At 32.2% G+C, this 23980-nt stretch overlaps 1 protein-coding gene across 3 annotated transcripts; it reads right to left on the bottom strand.

The window, feature by feature from the left end:
• Positions 1 to 29: 29 nt before the first annotated feature.
• On the bottom strand, positions 30 to 23758 carry LOC132720663 (uncharacterized). Of its 3 annotated transcripts, none has more exons than XM_060704854.1 (2): positions 23606 to 23758; positions 30 to 2432 (listed from the first exon to the last, which is right to left on the bottom strand). In XM_060704854.1, the coding sequence occupies exon 2, from the start codon at positions 2429 to 2431 to the stop codon at positions 329 to 331; it is 2103 nt and encodes a 700-aa protein (XP_060560837.1). In that variant the 5' UTR covers position 2432; positions 23606 to 23758; the 3' UTR covers positions 30 to 328. The 3 variants fall into 3 exon arrangements, with proteins under 3 accessions (XP_060560837.1, XP_060560822.1, XP_060560831.1); XM_060704839.1 differs by lacking the exon at positions 23606 to 23758 and adding an exon at positions 10514 to 10624; XM_060704848.1 differs by lacking the exon at positions 23606 to 23758 and adding an exon at positions 9186 to 9287.
• Between the last annotated feature and the right edge of the window lie 222 nt (positions 23759 to 23980).

A 23980-nucleotide genomic window follows, 5' to 3' on the forward strand; every position in this document is an offset into this window, starting at 1 on the left:
TTCTTAGAAGTAAGACAATAAGAAGTCTATACAGTTTTATTTGTTTATTTCATACTTGATAACAGCATAAGATTATAAATTCAAAATCATATCACATAGTACTTGCTAATTCATATGAAAGTATAACTGAAAGACTTTCAATGTGTAGTGAGAAGTTAAATATTCTTACATCCACTTTGATTATGTTATTTGAAACTAACAAGTTACAGAAAGAATGTTGAAAGGCATATATTTTAACATCTGAGTCAGTTTGATACAAACATACAGTATAATTATGATCATTAAAAACTTATTTTGTAACACTGTCACTGTTTTTTTTGACTCCTTATTATTGGCTAGCCAATAAGCCAGAAAGGTGCTTACATATATGGAAGTTTGCTACATTGTTTCTTGACCGTAGTTGAAGAGAAAGCAGGTAGCAATTAAATGCTTGTTGAGGTCTGTTTTCTTGTTCCATACATTGCCCTAAAATGTTGAGCGCTGTTTCTCTATGTGAAAGGTTTGTATCAGTCTCTATGGTTCTTATAAGTTTATTAAGTGCTTGTTGTTGATCTTGATGGCTTTGTAGATGCCTGTAGATCTTGTATTGTAGGAAGTATAGGAAAGGTAGAGAATCAACTACAGCCCAGTCCATCCAACAGTCTTCATCTTCATCTCTGTGTATCATGTCACCTTGTGTAGATCTAAACATTTCATATTGTAGTTCATGAGGAATACAGTTGATCTCTTTCTGTATAAATCTAACACAAAATGATGTAATATGTTTGATACAGTCCTCACTTTGTTCACCACATACCCTCTTAAATTCTGCCGTTACTGCTGGTCTAGGCTTCATCCAGCATCTACAGATAGGTACAACAGGATAAGAGTAATATTGTTGTTCAGTGTGTCTTAGTATTAGTTCAGCTTTCTCCATATCTCCTGTACAGTAGAACACTGAAGCCAATTTAAGTCTGCTAGATGAGATATCTGAGTTTAAACCAACTGATAACCAAACCAATGCTTGAGGTGACACTAGATTATTTTCACTAATACTAGATGATGCCAGGATAGATCCATATGTGGTAAAAATAAAAGGTGCTATAAACTTGAATGCCGCCTGTTCTAATCTGTTACCATTAACATTAAAAGTAATTAGTTTACCTATACAATACTTCATTGCTCTAATGTTTTTTGTGTGTAAATGTTCTAAAACAGGATTATGAATTAAGCTTGTAATGCATGCTGTCTTTAAATATTCTGAGGTCATATTAGATTCATGTATCGCAAGAGAAGATTGATAATAATATGCTCTGTGTGGCACTATGTTCAGTTTAACTTGCAATCTGTAGCCAAGATCATCAATATCAATTCTAAGTAACATTTTACTGTCATTCTGTAAAAAATCACTTATATTTTTTGAAAGTTCATGTTTTTTTTCAGCTGTAAATTGCCCTGCCATCAAATTGTTTTCTTGGATAATGAAATGTGAACAATGGTCATTCTGTACACAGCTATGTAATTCTAATAAGCAGTATGTTAAGCATATAAATAAATTGTTCTCTTTCCATATACTTGACTCTGTGTTTTCTATACAGTGTAATAGAACTGTTTTACACATGAAGCTTGATATGTTGATTTCCCCTTGAGGATTAAGGAAGGATTTCAGAATCATTTTCAATAATACATAGCACCTTATTTGTGTTATATTTAGATTAAGTATAAGGCACCTTTCTGCCAATGATGTAGATATTCTCCATTCCAGTTCAGGATATTGACTGACCTTACTTCCAGTTGCAACAACAAAACACCTAGTACTGACTGCATATCTTCTCATGTCATGTGTTGGCCATCTACCAATACCTTGTCTCTCTAACCAACCAGATGCTGAATGAGGCCAGGATTTACATGGAAAAGCTAGCACAGTGTCAATATCAGAGAATCCAGGTTCTCCTTGTTCAGCATTTGATGGTCCATGAACTACAGCACCCGGAATGACACCATTAAATCTTGTGTTTTTTACCAATATTCTTCCACTTCTATCAGATATATGGTGTTCATCAGGAATGACAGTAGCAGGAAGAGGTTCATCATGTCGGAGCAGTTGTAAGAAACAATAACCAGGTGTAGTGTTCTCATCCTGTATCATGAGATAGTTTAACTTGCCATGTTCCCACTCTGACCAGTCTTGTATTATATTGGAATCAGGATAACAGTATAGTGTATCAATGTCTGAATGAAGTCCTGTAGTAGTTGTACCTTCACTCTGGCTCCCTAGATAATATACAGTCGTGTTTGTATCAGTAAAGCTGTACCTGATATTACATATAGTCTCCCCCAGCATTAAATGTCTTCTTCTTCTCATCACTAATCTTTCATTGACACCAATGTCATCTAAAACCTCTGATAAAGCCAATGATAGGTTTTCTCTGAAGTCATGTTCTTGAAACATTCTGTAATATATTAGTAAAAGGAAAAAATGTTGTAGTCACTCATTAAATTTATTTTGTCACATACTTCTACTTGTTTGTTATCTGCCCTTTGTGGAAAAATAAGTATTGATATTGTGAAAATTTTAGGTAGATATCAATTAATAATAATAATAATAATAATAATAATAATAATAATAAAATGGTATTGTTAAGATTTGTTCCTTTTATCTACATGTATTTTTTTTTGATATTCTCCAAACTTAAATATTTGAATATTTATTTTTTAAATTTTATTGATGCAAATTTTATCCAAAGGTTTCTGTTATGGTGGATTTTCTTCCACTATGTTTTGACTTAAAACTTTACTACTATAAATTCATAAAAAAACGTTATTTTTTTCCAAAAAGAAAAGAAAAGAAAAACAATTATAAAAGATATATAACTCACTTTTAATGCTTTGTTAATAGTAAATGTAATTATGTCCCTTACAATATTGTAAGCTTATTTGCATTCCTGAGAGTTACATTTATGATAATTATTTAAGGCTTTGATACATCAATATTATAGTTTAAAATTTTGATCAATTTTCAGTGTTTTTTATGTTTTTAAAAATTAACATTATATTAAATTGTATGTTGACTTTGAAGACTCTTGAATCAAACACAATCTAAATTGATAATATAATATTAATATTGCATCAAATATTTTCTTAAATAATGTATTTATTAAAATGTAAAATTATGTGTTTAAAGATAAATTTGAACTTACTTTTAAAGTTGTATTTGATAGCATAATATTATGATCAGGATGTCTTGAAAATAATTGAAAAAAAAAATGTTTGACTTTCTGTTTGACAAAGTTGGAAATTCCTCTTTTGGTTTTAAATGAAAATATGGAAGGGGAATAACTCACTTCTCTTCCTGTTGTTATAGAATATAATTTGATTATTTCCCTTGTTTAAATTTGTTTTTTGCTTATTTCAAGAAAAAAATATATAGGTATATAAAATAATTATATGGCTATACCTCTTCTAATAAAATTTGTCATATATCTTATTAGAATATGGTGATTTATTTTGATTGTACATTAATTTGCATGCAATATTCTTCAAAAAAACATGTCTTAATAAATTCTGTATTGAAGGATTTTTACTGAATATAATAATCTTTATTCTGTATCACTCAGAATGATACAAAAACCTGACAAGAGTTTGAATAAATCATTTCATTTTAGACACAAGACATAATACAAACCTATAGTTAGTTTCTAAGTGTATATCAGTATCTGAAGAAAAACACTTAAACCTTTTGGGTATAAACATGCACATTGAGCATTTAACTTTAAGCCTTCTTTTTTGCCATATATTTTTTCAGGCACTTGTTTTAAATATATAACCGTATAAAATAAACATAATGACTCAATATTTTAAGACATATAATGAAATGATTAAAGTGTAATTGAAGAAATATGAATTTATTGTAGTAAATGTATTTCTTTGAACAAATTCTTGTGTTAGTTTTAAGGAGAATCCACTTTGTCTTAAATATAAGTCATGATTTTCTCTGTTTCCTGAACAGTAATAACTTTAACTAATTAACTGAGTTTTATTGTGTTGCCTTGAAAAAGGCGACATATAGGGGTTACTTTTGTCGGCGGCATTGTTGTCGGTGTCCTCTTAAGCTTGTCCGGAGCATAAGTCGGTCATTATAAGTCGTATTGACTTTAAACTTGGTATGCATGCTTCTTATAATGACCCAAAGTGCAGTGCACAAGAACCGGTACTCTGCATTTCTTAATTTTTGAGTTATTGCCCTTTGGTAATTTTCATACTTTATTTTTGTCCGGGGCCATTTCTCCTAATGTATAAAAGCTATGGACTTGAAACTTCTTAGAATGATAGATCTCATTAAGAACCGGTGCTCTGCACTTCTTATTTTTTGAGTTATTGCCCTTTGTTAATTTTTATACTTTATTTCAGGGTCATTTATTTTCCTTATTTGCATATAGTAAAAATTTAAAAAATCTTCTTTTAAAAAACCTAAATATAGCTAGAGCTTAGATATTTAGCATGTAACATTTTCTAGTAGGTGTCTACCAAGTTTGTAAAAAAAAAACCCTGGGGTAAAAATTGGCCCCGCCCCAGGGGTCATTGTGTTTCCCTTTATGTATATAGTAAAAAATAAAAAAATCTTCTTTTAAAAACCCAAAGAGCTAGAGCTAAGATACAAAGCAGGAAACATCTTCTAATGGTAGTCTACCAAATTTGTTCAAATAAGGGCCCTTCGGTTAAAATTGGTCTCGCCCCAGGGTTCATTGATTTTTGTGTCGCCTCTACGGAGTAGTGGCGACATATAGGGATCACTTCTCCGTCGTCTGTCTGTCCGTCCCTCTGTCCGTCCGTCACAAAACTTGTCCGGACTACTCCTCATAAACTACTGGTGCAATTTCATCTAAACTTTACAGGAATGATTAGTACCAAGTCTAGATGTGCATATTGTCATCATTTTCCGGTTCAATGATTTTTGTAAGAGTTATGGCCCTTTAATAATTTTTATTTTTTAAGTTTGTCCGGACTACTTCTCTTATACCACTAATGCAATTTCAATGACACTTTACAGGATTGATCTGTAGCTCAAGTCCTTGCGCATATTGCACGGGTTTTCCGGTTTAATGATTTTTGGCCGAGTTATGGCCCTTTGATAAAAAGGTGTTTTTTTCTGTGTGTTGCCAGATACACAAAAGCTTGTCCAGATTACTCCTCATAAACTACTGGTGCAATTTCATCCAAACTTTACAGGAATGATCAGTACCAAGTCTTGTTGTGCATATTGTCAGCATTTTCCGGTTCAATGATTTTTGTAAGAGTTATGGCCCTTTAATATTTTTTATTTTTAAAGTTGTCCGGACTATTTCTCTTATACCACTAATGCAATTTCAATGAAACTTTACAGGCTTAAAATGTGTACAGTAAAAACTTTAAAAAAATCTTCCTTTAAAGGGAGACACAGGCAAAATTTTCATTTCTTAGTTTTGAATTTTTCATTCATTATTCTGTAAATGCCCTCAAAATGAATATATTAGACAGTCAAAGGAACAAAAACTTTTCTCAATATTAAGAATAAAATGGTGGTTTCCTAACTTAACCCGCGTGGGTCAGGTTAGAGCGCTCGATTTCACAATAGTTGTCAAAGTGAACTCTGGAAACGTTAAAAAACATGTCAAATGCATTACTTAGACTTGTTTCAATCATACAATATGCACAATATCTGTTATTGTAACTTCGAGGGTTTGTTCAAGTCACCTGACTTGTTTTAAAACTATTTGGGGATTCTATTGCCGTCTAAATTGTGTTCAACATATATAGATATATTTACGCTTCATACCTAAAATATATAGAATTTAAACAGAAATTCATGCTGAAACTTCAAGAAATGTCATTTTAGCGTGATTTGAGTACATAAGATCATTTTAATATTTTTGTCATTATTTTGCCTAAATATCCCTTTAAAAAAACCAAAGAGCTAGAGTTTAGATACTAAGTATGAAATATCTTCTAGTGAGAGTTTGTTCAAATAAAAGCCCTTGGGTCAAAATTGGCCCCGCTCAGGGGAGATCATTGTTTTTCCCTATATGTGTATAGTAAAAAAACTTAATCAATCTTCTTATAAAAACCCCAAAGAGATAGAGCTTAGATATTTATAAAGCTTAGATATTTATCATGAAACATTTTCTAATAGGTGTCTACCAAAGTTTGTTCAAATAAAAACCCTTGGGTTAAAATTGCCCCCGCCCTGGGGGCCTATTTACAGGTGAGGGAAATCAGGGCCATTATGGCCCTCTTGTTTAAATACCAAAGAGGACAAGTTGTTTCTTGGTCTTCTTTTTTAGACAAAAAAAATCAATTATGTGTTATAAATAGCTCTTGGGATGCTGTTTCAAGAAGCGATGCACTTTTCCACAATAAAAATACTGAAATACCTAGTTTGAAACAACACAGTTAATTGTTTTTCAAAAAAAAAAAAAGCTGAATGCAGATTTGATGACATTCTTGCTGATAATATATCTATACAGTCGACTCCACTTATAACGAACTCGCTTATAACGAATTATCATTAATAGCGAACTAATTCCGACATCCCCGGCTGATTCCTTCTTTATTTTTAGCTCACCTGTCACAAAGTGACAGGGTGAGCTTTTGTGATCGCTTTTCGTCCGGTGTCCGTCCGTCCGTCGTCCGTCCGTCGTCCGTCCGTCCGTCCGTCCGTAAACTTTTACTTTAAATGACATCTCCTCATAAACCACTAAGCCAATTTCATCCAAACTTCACAGGAATGTTCCTTTGGTGGTCACCTTTAAAAATTGTTCAAAGAATTTAATTCCATGCAAAACTCTGGTTGCCATGGCAACCGAAAGAAAAAACTTTAAATATCTTCTTTTAAAAAACCATAAGAGCTAGAGCTTAGATATTTGGCATGAAACATCTTCTAGTGAGTGTCTACAAAGTTTGTTCAAATAAAAGCCCTGTGGTCAAAATTGGCCCCGCCCCGGGGGGTCATTGATTTTCCCTATATGCATATAGTAAAAACTTAAAAAATCTTCTTTTAAAGAACCCAAAGAGCTAGAGCTAAGATATTTAGCATGAAACATGTTCTAATGGGTGTCTACCAAGTTTGTTCAAATAAAAGCCCTGGGGTGAGAATTGGCCCCGCCCTGGGGGTCATTGAATTTCCCTATATGCATATAGTAAAAACTTAAAAAATCTTCTTTTAAAGAACTCAAAGAGCTAGAGCTTAGATATTTGGCATGAAACATCTTCTAGTGAGTGTCTACCAAGTTTGTTCAAATAAAAGCCCTGGGTTCAAAATTGGCCCCGCCCCGGGGGTCATTGATTTTCCCTATATGCATATAGTAAAAACTTAAAAAATCTTCTTTTAAAGAACCCAAAGAGCTAGAGCTTAGATATTTAGCATGAAACATGTTCTAATGGGTGTCTATCAAGTTTGTTCAAATAAAAGCCCTGGGGTGAAAATTGGCCCCGCCCCGGGGGGTCATTGATTTTCCCTATATGCATATAGTAAAAACTTAAAAAATCTTCTTTTAAAGAACTCAAAGAGCTATGGCTAAGATATTGAGCATCAAACATGTTCTAATAGGTGTCTACCAAGTTTGTTCAAAAACAAGCCCAGGGGTCAAAATTGGCCCCGCCCCGGGGGTCATTGATTTTCTTTATATGTGTTTAGCAAAAACTTTAAAGCTTCTTTGAAAAAACCCAAATAGCTAGAGTTTAGATATTAAGCATGAAACATCTTCTAGTAAGTGTCTACAAAGTTTGTTCAAATAAAAGCCCTGGGGTCAAAACTGGCCCGGCCCCAGGGGTGTCATTGTTTTTAACTATATGTGTATAGTAAAAACTTCAAAAAAATCTTCTTTTAAAAAGCCCAATGAGCTAGAGCTTAAATGTTTAGCATGAAAGATCTTCTTATGGGTGTCTACCAAGTTTGTGCAAATAAAAGCCCTTGGGTTAAATTGGCTCTGCAACGTTGGGGGGGGGGGGGGTGGGGGGGGGGGCCTATATACAGGTGAGCGACCTCAGGGCCATCATGGCCCTCTTGTATATTAAATCACATCGCTTAATACGTACTCGCTTATAACGAATTTTCGGCTATAACGAACCATTTTTTCGGGATGCGCTCAAATAGCATCAGTTCATGAAATAACGCTATTCGATAATTATACAATCGAATGATTGCACAGGTTAGTTATGGCTTTAGGGAATAAAGATTTTGATAAAATGTTCTCACAACATAATTTCCTACTTGTTACGGAAAATTTGTATTTCGCACCCTCATTTGATTGCTGTAAATACCCGATAATTACCAAATAATCGATTGTTTTTGTTTGCAATATTACCCAAACGATAATAAACAAATAGCAAAAGAATACTTTATAGACAAGTACTTCATTAATAAATACATGTACCATGTACATAATATATTGTTTAATAAAATGCCCGCATTAAATAACCATTTTCTAACCGCTGCAGTAAATACCGGTTACATAGGTAACCAGTGAAAAATATGGCTTTTTCACGGCAAATTTCCCCATCCAAACAAGTCAGCAAGTTGTTGCTACTTCGCTTTTAGCGAACTTCGGATATAACAAACGATATTTTAATGTCCCATTGAATTCGTTATAACCGGAGTCGACTGTACTTCTGTATGCTGCAGTAAAACTGTGAAAGACTTAATCTTTACTTTATTGAGACTTTATGGTTTTATGTTATTTTTTCATATATGTAAAAATTGTTTGAAAACCAGTTTTATCATTGTAACAGATACACAATGTATCCCATTTAGATCAGAATGAGCGATCTAGGGCCATCTTGGCCCTCTTGTTTTGGGGTAGAATAGGCCTTTAATTTTTTTACAGTGTAATTCATATTTGTTTTACCTTTCTTCTAAGTTCAATTTTTGCCAAATAATGTTTAATTAAAAGTTGATTGATTTATATCCCTGTCAGCTTTTTGCATTCTTCAGTTACATAAAAATTGTTACAGACTTAATGATATGTCAGTATAATTATATGTTTGATTAATTTTCAGTTTTTATGTTTTTAATATTCACAGGACATTGAATTGTAACTTGAAAAAAATATTGACTAAAGAGTTTATTGAATTGAACACTTATCTAATAAAATATTCCATGTCGTACTTTCTTAAAAAGTTGTTCAATATAAATATGAAATATTCTTTATAAGAATAAATCTTAAACATACTTTGATAGTTGAATTTGACACTAAGTCTTGAAAATAATCCAAAAATGGTATTGACTTTCTGTTTGACAAGAAAGGAGGAAATTTTACAATTTTTACTTCCTGAAAAGTTTAAAGGGGAATAACTCAGTTCCTCTTCCTGTTGCTATGAAAATTAATTGGATTATTTCCCTTGTTATAAATTTAACTATAAGACTTATATATGAAGTTCAATGGATTTAATCAATAAAGAAGTTATTTAAACAACAAATGATTGAAAAGGAATGTTGCATGTAAAATCATGCTCTTAGAGATAAATGACATATTTTCATCAGAAAAATAATTATAGTTATATAAATAAGGTTTTTCAGACATGGGGCATATATTAACTAGTGTTTATGATAAATGTCAGTTCATGGTATTTCATTAGAAAACTTATATATAATTACAAAATAATTATATGTCCATAGTCATATATCAGTAAAGAATATGGTGATTTATGTTCAGTATTACAATAAGTATTCCTTTAAAACTTACTTATGTTGTCTTAATAAATTCTGTTTTGAAGGATTTTTACTGTCTAAATATTCTTCATTCTGTATCACTAGAAATGATTCAAAAACCTGTCAAGTGTTTGACTTTAAACACAATACACACATTGTACTAAAGTCTTGTATTAGTTGTTCTAAGTGTATATAAATAATAAATATCTAAAGAAAAGCATCCATGGCCTTTTTGTGTATGAATAAACTTTATTGTGTATCAATAAAAAACAATACAAATCTTGTGATGAAGCAATGAGTTATATACATGTATAATGAGCATTTTAGAGGCACTTATGACTTTAAAAAATTCTCCCAATAGAACAAAGTAAAGGATTTAATATTTAAGGCAGATAATGAAATGATTAAAGTGTAATTGAATAACTATTTATTTATTTATTATACACCCACAAATGAAAAAAAGCTTGTCAGTCCGTCTGTCCACCTGTGGGTTGGTCCACTTCATGGTTTCAGGACAAAAACTAGTTTGGAATGAGATATCAATTGTCATTTGTATAGAAAGTTTATGTGGAGACCCCAGTTTTGATTGCTTTTGCATCATCTAGGGTCAAGGTCAAAGACAGGAAAAGTGGTTTCTGGACAGTAACTATAGTTAAGAATGAGATATTTTAATCAAACTTAATTTTCAGTGTTTTATGTTTTTAAAAATTAACATTATATGAAGCAGAAACTTAACATGGAAGATACCTGCACACAAACTAAATAAATAATATTCCATCAAATACTTTCTTAAATAATGTATTTATTGAAATGTGAAATTATGTGTATAAAGATCAATTTGAAACTTACTTTGAGTGTTGTATTTGATACTGTGTCTTGAAAATAATAAAAAAATTGTATTGACTTTCTGTTTGACAAGATTATTAGTTGGAAATTTTACTTGTTTTACTTTCTCTTTTGGTTTTGAATGAATATAAAAGGGAAATAATTCACTTCCTTTTCCTGTTATAAAATTTAATTGGATTATTTCCCTTCATGAAAATTTGACAAATTGAACAAAATTATAAGACTAAGTTATAAAGTTCCGTGTATTTTATAAAAAAAAGTTATTAAGACAACAAATGATTCAAAAGGAATGTTGCATGTAAAATCTTGCCCTAAAATAAATGACATATTTTCATCAGAAAAATAATTATAGTTTGTGTATATACTGTGATAATTTATGACACTGTGAAAATGTATGACACTATGATAATTTATGATACTGTGATAAAGTATGACACTGTGATAATTTATGACACTGTGATAATTAATGACAATGTGATTTTTGATACTGTGATAATGTATGACAATGTGATAACTTATGACATTGTGATAATTCACGACACTGTAAATTTATAACACTGTGATAAAGTATGACACGGTGATTATGTATGACACTGTGATAGTGTATGAAACTGTGATAGTTCATGACACTGTGATTATTCATGACACTGTGATAATTTATGACACTGATAATTTATGACATTGTTGGGGATGATTTATGACATTTTACTCACTCATATGCAAATCTTGTTGGAAAAATGTGATGATATTCTATACTTTTGTTGGTATAAATGTACATTTAAGATGAAAAAATAGACATTTTGATGATTGTAAGTGATATTTTAGTGACATTATGTGACATTTAATTGACATTTTAGTGATAGTATATGACAACAAAGTGACATGTGACAATTAAGTGATTGTATGTGACATTTAAGTGACAAATGACATTTTATTGACTGTATGTGACATTAAAGTGACATTTTATTGATAGAATTTTACATTTAGGTGACATTTAGTAATAATATGTGATATTTTGGTGATTTTATATGATTTTTGAGTGACATGTGACATTTTGGTGATATTATATGACATTTTAGTGACAAGTTGTATATGTGACATTTAAGTGATTATGCGATATTTCAGTGATATAATGTGACATTTAATTGATAGTATGTGACATTTTAGTGATACTGATACTCCTTGTAATTATAATAACCTGTAATCTTTGTTGAAATATGTGATGGTATTCCTGATAATATGTGACACTATCTATGGCAGTATAATTGACACCATTGGTGAATATTATGTGACACTTGAAGTGATAGTGTTAAGCCCCATTTACACTGTCCCCGTAAGGGCCACGGTAAAGCTATGGTGTCTTAATCCCCTGAACCGGGATGTTCCGTTGTGTTTTTCCAAATAAATTGCGTTTACACATTCCAAACAGAGTCCAGGTGGATTCACGGTTCAATACCCGATAGCACCGGATATATACAGTAAGTGCCGATGCTATCCTGGTGAATTCCCGGTTGATCTGGGTGGAGACAGACCTGACTAAACACGGTTTCATCACGGTCCATCCCAACATGGCTGATTTCACCACAGTCAAGCTATGGGTGATGCCGGTACTATCCCGGTGACCCCCTGGTAATGTGCCTATGCTTCCCGATTCAAGTTTATGAGAATAAAACTGCATGACCATGTTGACATTTGGTAAGAAAGATAGCAGAGATGCCACCCAAAGGAAAGGGGGACATAGTTGGGAAAAATGTGCTTACAACGCCTACAGAGGTTGAGGTTCCTTTGGAAACGACTCCGGGAAGGACAGTAAGGAAAACTCTCCTCAGAAGAAATATCAGAGAATGGCCCTTCTTCTTTATCAAAGCAAGTGTACCTATATCTGCTCTTAAAATTGCCTGTTATCAGCATGAGGTTTTGACGCCACTGTCTATCACCGTTGTATAACCTGGACTTGCCTGCAATATCCGGGACATTACTGGGTCCAACCGGAGCGTTGGCACCAATAACTGCAATGTACCCTGGCTCTGCCTGCTTTTACTGTGGCTATCCAGCTAGCTTACGGAATGTCGGTGGTTGTACTCTGGTACCCGTTCGTGTCTGAAATAATGCACGAAAGGGCACCTGAGGTCTTCCTTCACCAGTAAAGCTGGAACGTCGCGATATGACCTATACTGTGTCGATATGACGTAAAACCCAAAACAAACAAATGTGACACTGTTATTCTATAACATTCATCTTATCTGTGTTATTTCCGTAATCAAAGGGAAATATTTAAGTCATTTTGTTCTTCAATAGGCATTATCCTGTACTATAAATTGCCAAAAGGCAATACAAGCAAGTAAAAGATGACTCACCTATCAATAAGTTTAATTTGAAAATGTAGCAGGACACCAAATATAATTATAACTTGAAAAATAAGAATAGTTGAATGTTTTATGCGTTATTGGCCTTTAAAGTTGGTTTTTCAAAAAGGTAGTGAATCTTTTGATGATTCTCTGAACACATAAAAAATGTTGATGGGTTATGAATTGTCGGACAAGTGAATAGATCATCGCAATACTGTCATAACTTAGTTTTAAAGTGAATTGAGTTCCACTTGTGTTACATTGACTAGTCAGAATATAGTGTCTGGAAAACACATTTTCTAAGTTTTATTGCAGTTAGTAACAGACTCTGTTCCTCTTATACAAAAAGAAGTAATTATATTTACATCAATTTTCTGTGGTATATAAACACAATGTTTAAACAAACTGCTCATCTAGATAAGATGTACATGTATCAAAATGAACTGAGAAAGTTTTTAGACTTCAGAGAGATATCAAAATGATATCAAACAGAAAGATACATGTATATCAAAATGATTTCAAAAGGGACTTGCATGTATAAAGGCTCTACAGATTTATAACAAAATGTTATCCACAAGAACTTATATTGTGAGTGACTGTAGAGGAATATTTATCAAAATGATATTAAATGGGACTTGTGTCTGTGTTTGATGTAAATATATATCAGAAGGATATCAAATAGGACTTGTGTCTGTGTTTGATGTAAAAATATATCAAAAGGATATTAAAGGGACTTTTGTCTGTTTTTGATGTAATTATATATCAAAAGGATATTAAATGGGACTTTTGTCTGTGTTTGATTTAATAATATATTAAAAGGATTTTAAATTGGTCTTGTGTCTGTGTATGATGTAATAATATATCAAAAGGATATTCAATTGGTCTTGTGTCTGTGTATGATGTAATAATATATCAAAAGGTTATCAAATGGGTCTTGTGTCTGTGTATGATGTAATAATATATCAAAAGGATATTAAATTGGTCTTGTGTCTGTGTATGGTGTAATAATATATCAAAAGGATATTAAATAGGATTTCATTATAAGAATAATATCTGTATAGTAAAAGTTTGAAAACAGTATCAATGGATGGAGAGAGGACATTGTGAATATAGACATAGAAATAGAATGTAATAAAAGATATCAATACAGAAAAGATATCAAAAGATATCAAATATTGCGCATTAAAATGAATTCTAGAACCAGAATGAGATATTCCCAGTCAATGAGTAGTGGAATTCTTCCTCTATCTCAGCATAACACACAGGTATGTTTAATAGATTCACCCTTTCATCAATAATTTACTGTAATATAATTGCCCAGCTTTGAATTTGGAAGTCTCTAATGTTATCTTAATAGAAAGTCAAAATTTAGTGCCTGACTGTATTAAAGTCTTGAGTCTGGTCAGACTGTATTGGTGTAAAAATTGAAGTGGCTCTATAATGGTAGTGTAAGCCTTTTATTGTCACAAGAGTTTGTTGAGTTAAAATATAGGAGCCCCTTGTGGTTTAGGGGTTGCTATTAAATTGGTTGATTCATTAAAATTACAGCCACTGTTTATACTAAGTCATACTGAGTTAAATTATAGGAGCCCCTTGTGGTTAGGGGTTGCTATTACATTGGTTGAGACATTATAATTACAGCCACTGTTTATCCTTGCTTGACGGTATCAGGCAACTAAATATATTCAACTAACTCGAATCTATGCATCTCTTAGCTCAGCAAACACACCAAACTTTATTTCTATAAGAAAAACATTGACCTTCTCAGGTGAAGTCTTAGAATTTTTATGCCCCCACCATATAATGGCCGGGGCATATAGTGTTACCCTGTTCCGTCATTCTGTCATCATCAGTTTCTGTTCATTTTCTTAGTAACGGTTGCACACATTCATCATTGATATGTCATTAGAAAATACAGGTCAAGTTCAAACTTGGTCATGGTTCGATGTTTTTGGCAGAGTTATGCCCCTTTTTCTTTGAAACTTACATGAAATTTTCAATTTCCGTTCATTATCTCCACAATGGTATTACACATTCATCTCCAACTTGACATATGGATATGTCAAAGGAATCTGCAGGTCAAGTTTGAATTTGGTCATGGTTCGATGATTTTTGGCAGAGTTATACCCCTTTCACTTTAAAAATAATATTAAATTTTCAGTTTCCATTAATTAACTCCTCTAGGGTATTACACATTCAACTCAAATTTGACATATGGATATGCCAAAGAAATGGGCCAAGTTCGAATTTTGTCATGGTTCGATGAGTTTTGGCAGAGTTATGCCCTTTTAACTTTGAAAAAAAAAGGAAATTTTCAGTTCCCATTCAATTTCTCCCCAACAGTTGTACATAATCAACTCAAATTTAAGATATGGATATGTCATAAGAATGAACTGGTTAAGTTTGAATTTGGTCATGGTTTGATGATAGCTGACAAAGTTATCCCTCTTGAACTTTGAAAGAAATCAGAAATTTTTAGTTTTCATTCATTACCTCTCCAATGGTTGTACACATTCAACTGAAATTTGACATATAGATACATCTAAGGAATAAGCAGTTTAGGTTTGAATTTGGTTGTGGTTCAATGATTTTGGACAAAGTAATCTCTCTTAAATGTTGGAAAAATTTTGAATTTTCTGTTTCAGTACTCATACTTTTGTGGAAATGTATGTAGCCATTATTTTGGCTACAAATATGTAATGTGCAATTAACAAAAGGTAAATACTGAATAGTTTCAGTGCCTTCAACTTTGTACAAAAATGGTTTGTGTTAACATTGAATAGTTTTAAAGCAGCACGCCTCCAGATAAGCTAAAATATTTCAATAAAATCAAGCCTGAGAAAAATGTATTAAGAGTTTAGGAGAAGTGAAAAGAATAAAAATTATTGTAATAATCTACATTTTATATGTGATTAATGACCGATTTGTCAGTATTTATAGCAATATTTCTTCTGCGTTACTAACGTGGCCATTTTTACATATTTTGGCCTTTTTTAGCTCACCTGTCACAAAGTGACAGGGTGAGCTTTTGTGATCGCTTTTCGTCCGGCGTCCGTCCGTCCGTCGACGTCCGTCCGTCGTCCGTCCGTCCGTAAACTTTTACTTTAAATGACATCTCCTCATAAACCACTAAGCCAATTTCATCCAAACTTCACAGGAATGTTCCTTTGGTGGTCACCTTTAAAAATTGTTCAAAGAATTTAATTCCATGCAAAACTCTGGTTGCCATGGCAACCGAAAGAAAAAACTTTAAATATCTTCTTTTAAAAAACCATAAGAGCTAGAGCTTAGATATTTGGCATGAAACATCTTCTAGTGAGTGTCTACCAAGTTTGTTCAAATATAAGCCCTGGGGTCAAAATTGGCCCCGCCCCGGGGGGTCATTGATTTTCCCTATATGCATATAGTAAAAACTTAAAAAAATCTTCTTTTAAAGAACCCAAAGAGCTAGAGCTAAGATATTTAGCATGAAACATGTTCTAATGGGTGTCTACCAAGTTTGTTCAAATAAAAGCCCTGGGGTGAAAATTGGCCCCGCCCCGGGCTCATTGATTTTCCCTATATGCATATAGTAAAAACTTAAAAAATCTTCTTTTAAAGAACTCAAAGAGCTAGAGCTTAGATATTTGGCATGAAACATCTTTTAGTGAGTGTCTACCAAGTTTGTTCAAATAAAAGCCCTGGGGTCAAAATTGGCCCCGCCCCGGGGGGTCATTGATTTTCCCTATATGCATATAGTAAAAACTTAAAAAATCTTCTTTTAAAGAACCCAAAGAGCTAGAGCTAAGATATTTAGCATGAAACATGTTCTAATGGGTGTCTACCAAGTTTGTTCAAATAAAAGCCCTGGGGTGAAAATTGGCCCCGCCCCGGAGGTCATTGATTTTCCCTATATGCATATAGTAAAAACTTAAAAATCTTCTTTTAAAGAACTCAAAGAGCTAGAGCTTAGATATTTGGCATGAAACATCTTCTAGTGTGTGTCTACCAAGTTTGTTCAAATAAAAGCCCTGGGGTCAAAATTGGCCCCGCCCCGGGGGTCATTGATTTTCCCTATATGCATATAGTAAAAACTTAAAAAATCTTCTTTTAAAGAACCCAAAGAGCTAGAGCTAAGATATTTAGCATGAAACATGTTCTAATGGGTGTCTACCAAGTTTGTTCAAATAAAAGCCCTGGGGTGAAAATTGGCCCCGTCCCGGGGGGTCATTGATTTTCCCTATATGCATATAGTAAAAACTTAAAAAATCTTCTTTTAAAGAACTCAAAGAGCTATGGCTAAGATATTGAGCATCAAACATGTTCTAATAGGTGTCTACCAAGTTTGTTCAAATACAAGCCCAGGGGTCAAAATTGGCCCCGCACCGGGGGTCATTGATTTTCTTTATATGTGTTTAGCAAAAACTTTAAATCTTCTTTGAAAAAACCCAAATAGCTAGAGTTTAGATATTAAGCATGAAACATCTTCTAGTAAGTGTCTACAAAGTTTGTTCAAATAAAAGCCCTGGGGTCAAAACTGGCCCGGCCCCAGGGGTGTCATTGATTTTAACTATATGTGTATAGTAAAAACTTAAAAAAAATCTTCTTTTAAAAAGCCCAATGAGCTAGAGCTTAAATGTTTAGCATGAAACATCTTCTTATGGGTGTCTACCAAGTTTGTGCAAATAAAAGCCCTTGGGTTAAATTGGCTCTGCAACGTTGGGGGGGGTGGGGGTTGGGGGGGGGCCTATATACAGGTGAGCGACCTCAGGGCCATCATGGCCCTCTTGTTTACATATTTTGGCATTTACAAGGGTTGTGAGTGCCATTTATAATGTGCAAATTGCATTCTTTTGGTAACTCCACAATATTATTCTGTTAAAATACATTTTTAAATTTTCATGAAAATTAGCATGAAAATGGAGGCATGCTGCTTTAAGGGCTTTGAACTTAAAATAAATAAAAAAAGTTTGAGCAAACGAATTTGGAACTAAATATTAAAACATCTGAAATTTTTGCTGCATGCGGGGGCATCTGTGGTGTGACTACACATTTCTAGTTTTTAAAAAATTATAAGAAGTAAGGCAGTAAGAAGTCTATACAGTTAGAAGTCTATACAGTTTTATTTGTTTATTACATATTTTATAACAGTATATGATTATAGATACAAAATTATATCACATATTAGTTGCTAATTCATATGAAAGTATAACAAAAAGACCTTCAATGTGTAGTGAGAAGTTAAATATTGTTTCATCCACTTTGATTATGTTAATTGAAACTAACAAGTTACAGAAAGAATGATGAAAGACATAATTTTAACATCTGAGTCAGTTTGATACAAACAAGCAGTATAATTATGATCATTAAATACTTAATTTGTAACACTGTCACTGTTTTTGACCCCTTATTATTGGCTAGCCAATAAGCCAGAAACTAGTTTACATATGTGGAAGTTTGCTGCATTGTTTCTTGCCCTTTGTTGAAGAGAAAGCAGGTAGCAATTTAATGCTTGTTGACGTCTGTGTTCTTGTTCCATACATTGTCCTAAAATGTTTAGGGCTGTTTCCCTATGTCCAAGGTTTTTATCTGTTACTATGGTTCTTATAAGTTTACTAAGTGCTTGTTGTTGATCTTGATTTTTTTGTAGATGACGGTAGATCTTATATTGTAGGAAGTACAAGAAAGGTAGAGAATCAACTACAGCCCAGTCCATCCAATATTCTTCATACCGATTTCTGTGTATCATGTCATCTTGTGTAGATCTGAACATTTCATATTGTAGTTCATGAGGAACGCAATTGATCTCTTCCTGTATAAATCTGACACAAAATGATGTAATATTTTTGATACAGTCCTCACTTTGTTCACCACATATCCTCATAAATTCTGCTGTTACTGCTGGAGGCTTCTCACAGCAGACACAGATAGGTAAAACAGGATAAGAGTAATATTGTTGTTCAGTGTGTCTCAGAATTAGTTCAGCTTTCTCCATATCTCCTGTACAGTAGAACACTGAAGCCAATTTAAGTCTGCTAGATGAGATATCTGAGTTTAAACCAGCTGATAACCAAACCAATGCTTCAGGTGACACTTGATTATTTTCACCAATGCTGAATGATGCTAGGATAGATCCATATGTGGTAAAAAGAAAAGGTGCTAGAAACTTGAATGCAGCCTGTTCTAATCTGTTACCATTAACATTGAAAGTAATTAGTTTACCTATACAATGCTTCATTGTTCTAATGTTTTTATTTTGTAAATGTTCTAAAACTTGCTTATGACTTACGCTTACAGTGAGTGCTGTGTTTGAATATTCTGAGGTCATATAAATTACATGTATCGCAAGAGGAGATGGGTAATTATATGCTCCGTGTGGTACCATGTTCAGTTTAACTTGCAATCTATAGCCAAGATCATCAATATCTATCCTAAGTAACATTTGTCTGTCATTCTGTAAAAAGTCAGTTATATTTTTTGAAAGTTCATGTTTTGTATCAGCTGTAAATTGCCCTGCCATCAAATTGTTTTCTCGGATAATGAAATGTGAACAACGGTCATTCTGTACACAGCTATGTAGTTCTAATAAGCAGTATGTTAAGCATATAAATAAATTGTTCTCTTTCCATATACTTAACTCTGTGTTTTCTATACACTGTAATAGAACTGTTTTACACATGAAACTTGATATGTTGATTTCCCCTTGAGGATTAAGGAAGGATTTAAGAATCATTTTCAATAATACATAGCACCTCATTTGTGTTATATTTACATTAAGTATAAGGCACCTCTCTGCCAATGATGTAGATATTCTCCATTCCAGTTCAGGATATTGACTGACCTTACTTCCAGTTGCAACAACAAAACACCCGGTACTGGCTGCATATCTTCTCAAGTTTTGTGTTGGCCACCTGCCAATACCTTGTCTCTCTAACCAAACGGATGCTGATTGAGGCCAGGATTTACAAGGATAAGCTAGCACTATGTCTCTATCACATATTCCATCCTGTCCTTGTACAGCATTTGATGGTCCATAAACTACAGCACCCGGAACGACACCATTAGATATTGTGTTTTTTAACAATATTCTTCCACTTCTATCAGTTATATGGTGTTCATCAGGAATGACAAGGTCAGGAAGAGGTTCATCAGATCGGAGAAGTTGTAAGAAACAATAACCAGGGGTAGTGTTCTCATCCTGTATCATGAGGTAGTTTACTTTGCCATGTTCCCACTCTGACCAGTCTTGTATTATATTGACATCATGAACACAGAATAGTAGATCAGTGTCTGAATCAAGTCCTCTAGTAGTTGTACCTTCACTCTGGCTCCCTAGATGATATGCAGTCATGTTTGTATCAGTTAACCTGTTAGTGATATTCCTCATAGTCTCCCTCAGCATGTTCTCTCTTCTCCACCTCATCACCATTCTTTCATTGACACCAATGTCATCTAAAACCTCTGACAACGCCAAGGATAGGTTTTCTCTCCAGTCAGGATCTTGAGACATTCTGTTATATATAAATAAAAGGAAAAATTGTTGTAGTCACTCACTAAATTTATTTTTCCACATACTAATACTTGTTTCTTATTTGCCCTATGTGGAAAAGTAAGTATTGATATTGTGAAAATTTTAGGTAGATATCAATTAATAATAATAATAATAATAATAAAATGGTATTGTAAAGATTTGTTCCATTTTAACTACATGTATTTTTTTTTTTTGATATTCTCCAAACTTAAATATTTGAATCAGGTTATTCTGAATATTTATTTTTTAAATTTTATTTTATTTTGTAAAAGGTTTCTGTAATGGTGGATTTTCTTCCACTATGTTTTGACTAAAAACTTTACTACTATAAATTCATAAAAAATGTGATTTTTTTCCAAAAAGAAAAGAAAAGAAAAACAATTATAAAAGATATATAACTCACTTTTAATGCTTTACCAATAGTAAATATAATTATGTCCCTTACAATATTGTAAGCTTATTTGCATTCCAGAGTTACATTTATAATAATTATTTAAGGCTTTGATACATCAATATTATAGTTTAAAATTTTGATCAATTTTCAGTGTTTTTTATGTTTTTAAAAATTAACATTATATTAAATTGTAAGTTGACTTTGAAGACTCTTGAATCAAACACAAACTAAATTGATAATATAATATCAATATTGCATCAAATATTTTCTTAAATAATGTATTTATTAAAATGTAAAATTATGTGTTTAAAGATAAATTTGAACTTACTTTTAAAGTTGTATTTGACAGCATAATATTATGATCAGGATGTCTTGAAAATAATTGAAAAAAAAAAATGTTTGAATTTCTGTTTGACAAAGTTGGAAATTCCTCTTTTGGTTTTAAATGAAAATATGGAAGGGGAATAACTCACTTCCTCTTCCTGTTGTTATAGAATATAATTTGATTATTTCCCTTGTTTAAATTTGTTTTTGCTTATTTCAAGAAAAAAATATATAGGTATATAAAATAATTATATGGCTATACCTCTTTTGATAAAATTTGTCATATATCTTTTTAGAATATGGTGATTTATTTTGATTGTACATTAATTTGCATGCAATATTCTTTAAAAACATGTCTTAATAAATTCTGTATTGAATTTTTTTTACTGTATATATAAACTTTATTCTGTATCACTAGAAATGATACAAAAACCTGACAAGAGTTTGAATAAATCATTTCATTTTAGACACAAGACATTATACAAACCTATAGTTAGTTTCTAAGTGTATATCAGTATCTGAAGAAAAACACTTAAACCTTTTGGGTATAAACATGCACATTGAGCATTTAACTTTAAGCCTTCTTTTTTGCCATATATTTTTCAGGCACTTGTTTTAAATATATAACCATATAAAATAAACATATAAATGACTTAATATTTTAAGATATATATTTAAATGATAAAGCTTAATTGAAGAAATATGAATTGATTGTAGTAAATGTATTTCTTTGAACAAATTCTTGTGTTAGTTTTAAGGAGAATCCACTTTGTCTTAAATATAAGTCATGATTTTCTCTGTTTCCTGAACAGTAACAAATTTATCTAATTAACTGAGTTTTATTGTTGCCTTGAAAAAGGCGACATATAGGGGTTACTTTTGTCGGCGGCGTTGTTGTCGGTGTCCTCTTAAGCTTGTCCGGAGCATAAGTCGGTCATTATAAGTCGTATTGACTTTAAACTTGGTATGCATGCTTCTTATAATGACCCAAAGTGCAGTGCACAAGAACCGGTACTCTGCATTTCTTAATTTTTGAGTTATTGCCCTTTGGTAATTTTCATACTTTATTTTTGTCCGGGGCCATTTCTCCTAATGTATAAAAGCTATGGACTTGAAACTTCTTAGAATGATAGATCTCATTAAGAACCGGTGCTCTGCACTTCTTATTTTTTGAGTTATTGCCCTTTGTTAATTTTTATACTTTATTTCAGGGTCATTTATTTTCCTTATTTGCATATAGTAAAAATTTAAAAAATCTTCTTTTAAAAAACCCAAATAGCTAGAGCTTAGATATTTAGCATGTAACATTTTCTAGTAGGTGTCTACCAAGTTTGTTAAAAAAAAAAACCTGGGGTAAAAATTGGCCCCGCCCCAGGGGTCATTGTGTTTCCCTTTATGTATATAGTAAAAATAAAAAAATCTTCTTTTTTAAAACCCAAAGAGCTAGAGCTAAGATACAAAGCAGGAAACATCTTCTAATGGTAGTCTACCAAGTTTGTTCAAATAAGGGCCCTTCGGTTAAAATTGGTCTCGCCCCGGGGTTCATTGATTTTCTTAAAATGTGTACAGTAAAAACTTAAAAATCTTCTTTTAAAAAAACCCAAAGAGTTTAGATACTAAGCATGAAATATCTTGATATATTGAGAGTTTGTTCAAATAAAAGCCTTTGGGTTAAAATTGGCCCCACCCTGGGGGCTTATTTACAGGTGAGTGATTTCAGGGCCATCATGGCCCTCTTGTTTAAATACCAAAGAGGACAAGTTGTTTCTTGGTCTTCTTTTTTAGACAAAAAAAATCAATTATGTGTTATAAATAGCTCTTGGGATGCTGTTTCAAGAAGTGATGCACTTTTCCACAATAAAAATACTGAAATACCTAGTTTGAAACAACACAGTTAATTGTTTTTCAAACAGAAAAAAGCTGAATGCAGCTTTGATGACATTCTTGCTGATAATATATCTATACTTCATTATGCTGCAGTAAAACTGTGAAAGACTTAATCTTTACTTTATTGAGACTTTATGGTTTTATGTTATTTTTTCATATATGTAAAAATTGTTTGAAAACCAGTTTTATCATTGTAACAGATATCCCATTTAAATCAGAATGAGTGATCTATGGCCATCTTGGCCCTCTTGTTTGGGGGTAGAATAGGCCTTTAATTTTTTTACATTTTTTTACAGTGTAATTCATATTGTTTTACCTTACTTCAATTTTTGGGCAAATAATGTTTAATTAAAAGTTGATTGATTTATATCTCTGCCAGCTTTTTGCATTCTACAGTTACATAAAAATTGTTAAAGACTTAATGATATGTCATATATATGTTTGATATATTTTCATTTTTTATGTTTTTGATATTCAAAGGCCGTTGAATTGTAACTTGAAGCAAAATATTGACTAAAGAGATTATTGAATTGAACACTTATCTAATAAAATATTCCATGTAGTACTTTCCTAAAAAAAATTGATCAATATAAATATGAAATTTTCTTTATAAGAATAAATCTTAAACCTACCTTGATAGTTGAATTTGACACTAAGTCTTGAAAATAATCCAAAAATGGTATTGACTTTCTGTTTGACAAGAAAGGAGGAAATTTTACAATTTTTACTTCCTCTTTTGGTTTTTACTGAAAAGCTTAAAGGGGAATAACTCAGTTCCTCTTCCTGTTGTTATGAAATATAATTGGATTATTTCCCTTGTTATAAATTTAACTATAAGACTTGTGTATGAAGTTACATATATTAAATCAATAAAGAAGTTATTTAAACTACAAATGATTTAAAAGGAATGTTGCATGTAAAATCATGCTCTTAGAGATAAATGACATAAGTAAAAATGTTCGGCTATTAAGATTACTTTGCATTAGGTTACTGGTTTTTTTAACAAG

Source organism: Ruditapes philippinarum, unplaced genomic scaffold (assembly GCF_026571515.1).
Source record: "Ruditapes philippinarum isolate M1 unplaced genomic scaffold, ASM2657151v2 ctg2137_1_1_1_1, whole genome shotgun sequence".
In the NCBI taxonomy this organism is placed as follows: Eukaryota; Metazoa; Mollusca; class Bivalvia; order Venerida; family Veneridae; genus Ruditapes; species Ruditapes philippinarum.

Coding starts and splice junctions, on each gene's coding strand:
- LOC132720663 (XM_060704854.1), bottom strand. CDS start 2,431: ATGTTTCAAGAACATGACTTCAGAGAAAACCTATCATTGGCTTTATCA.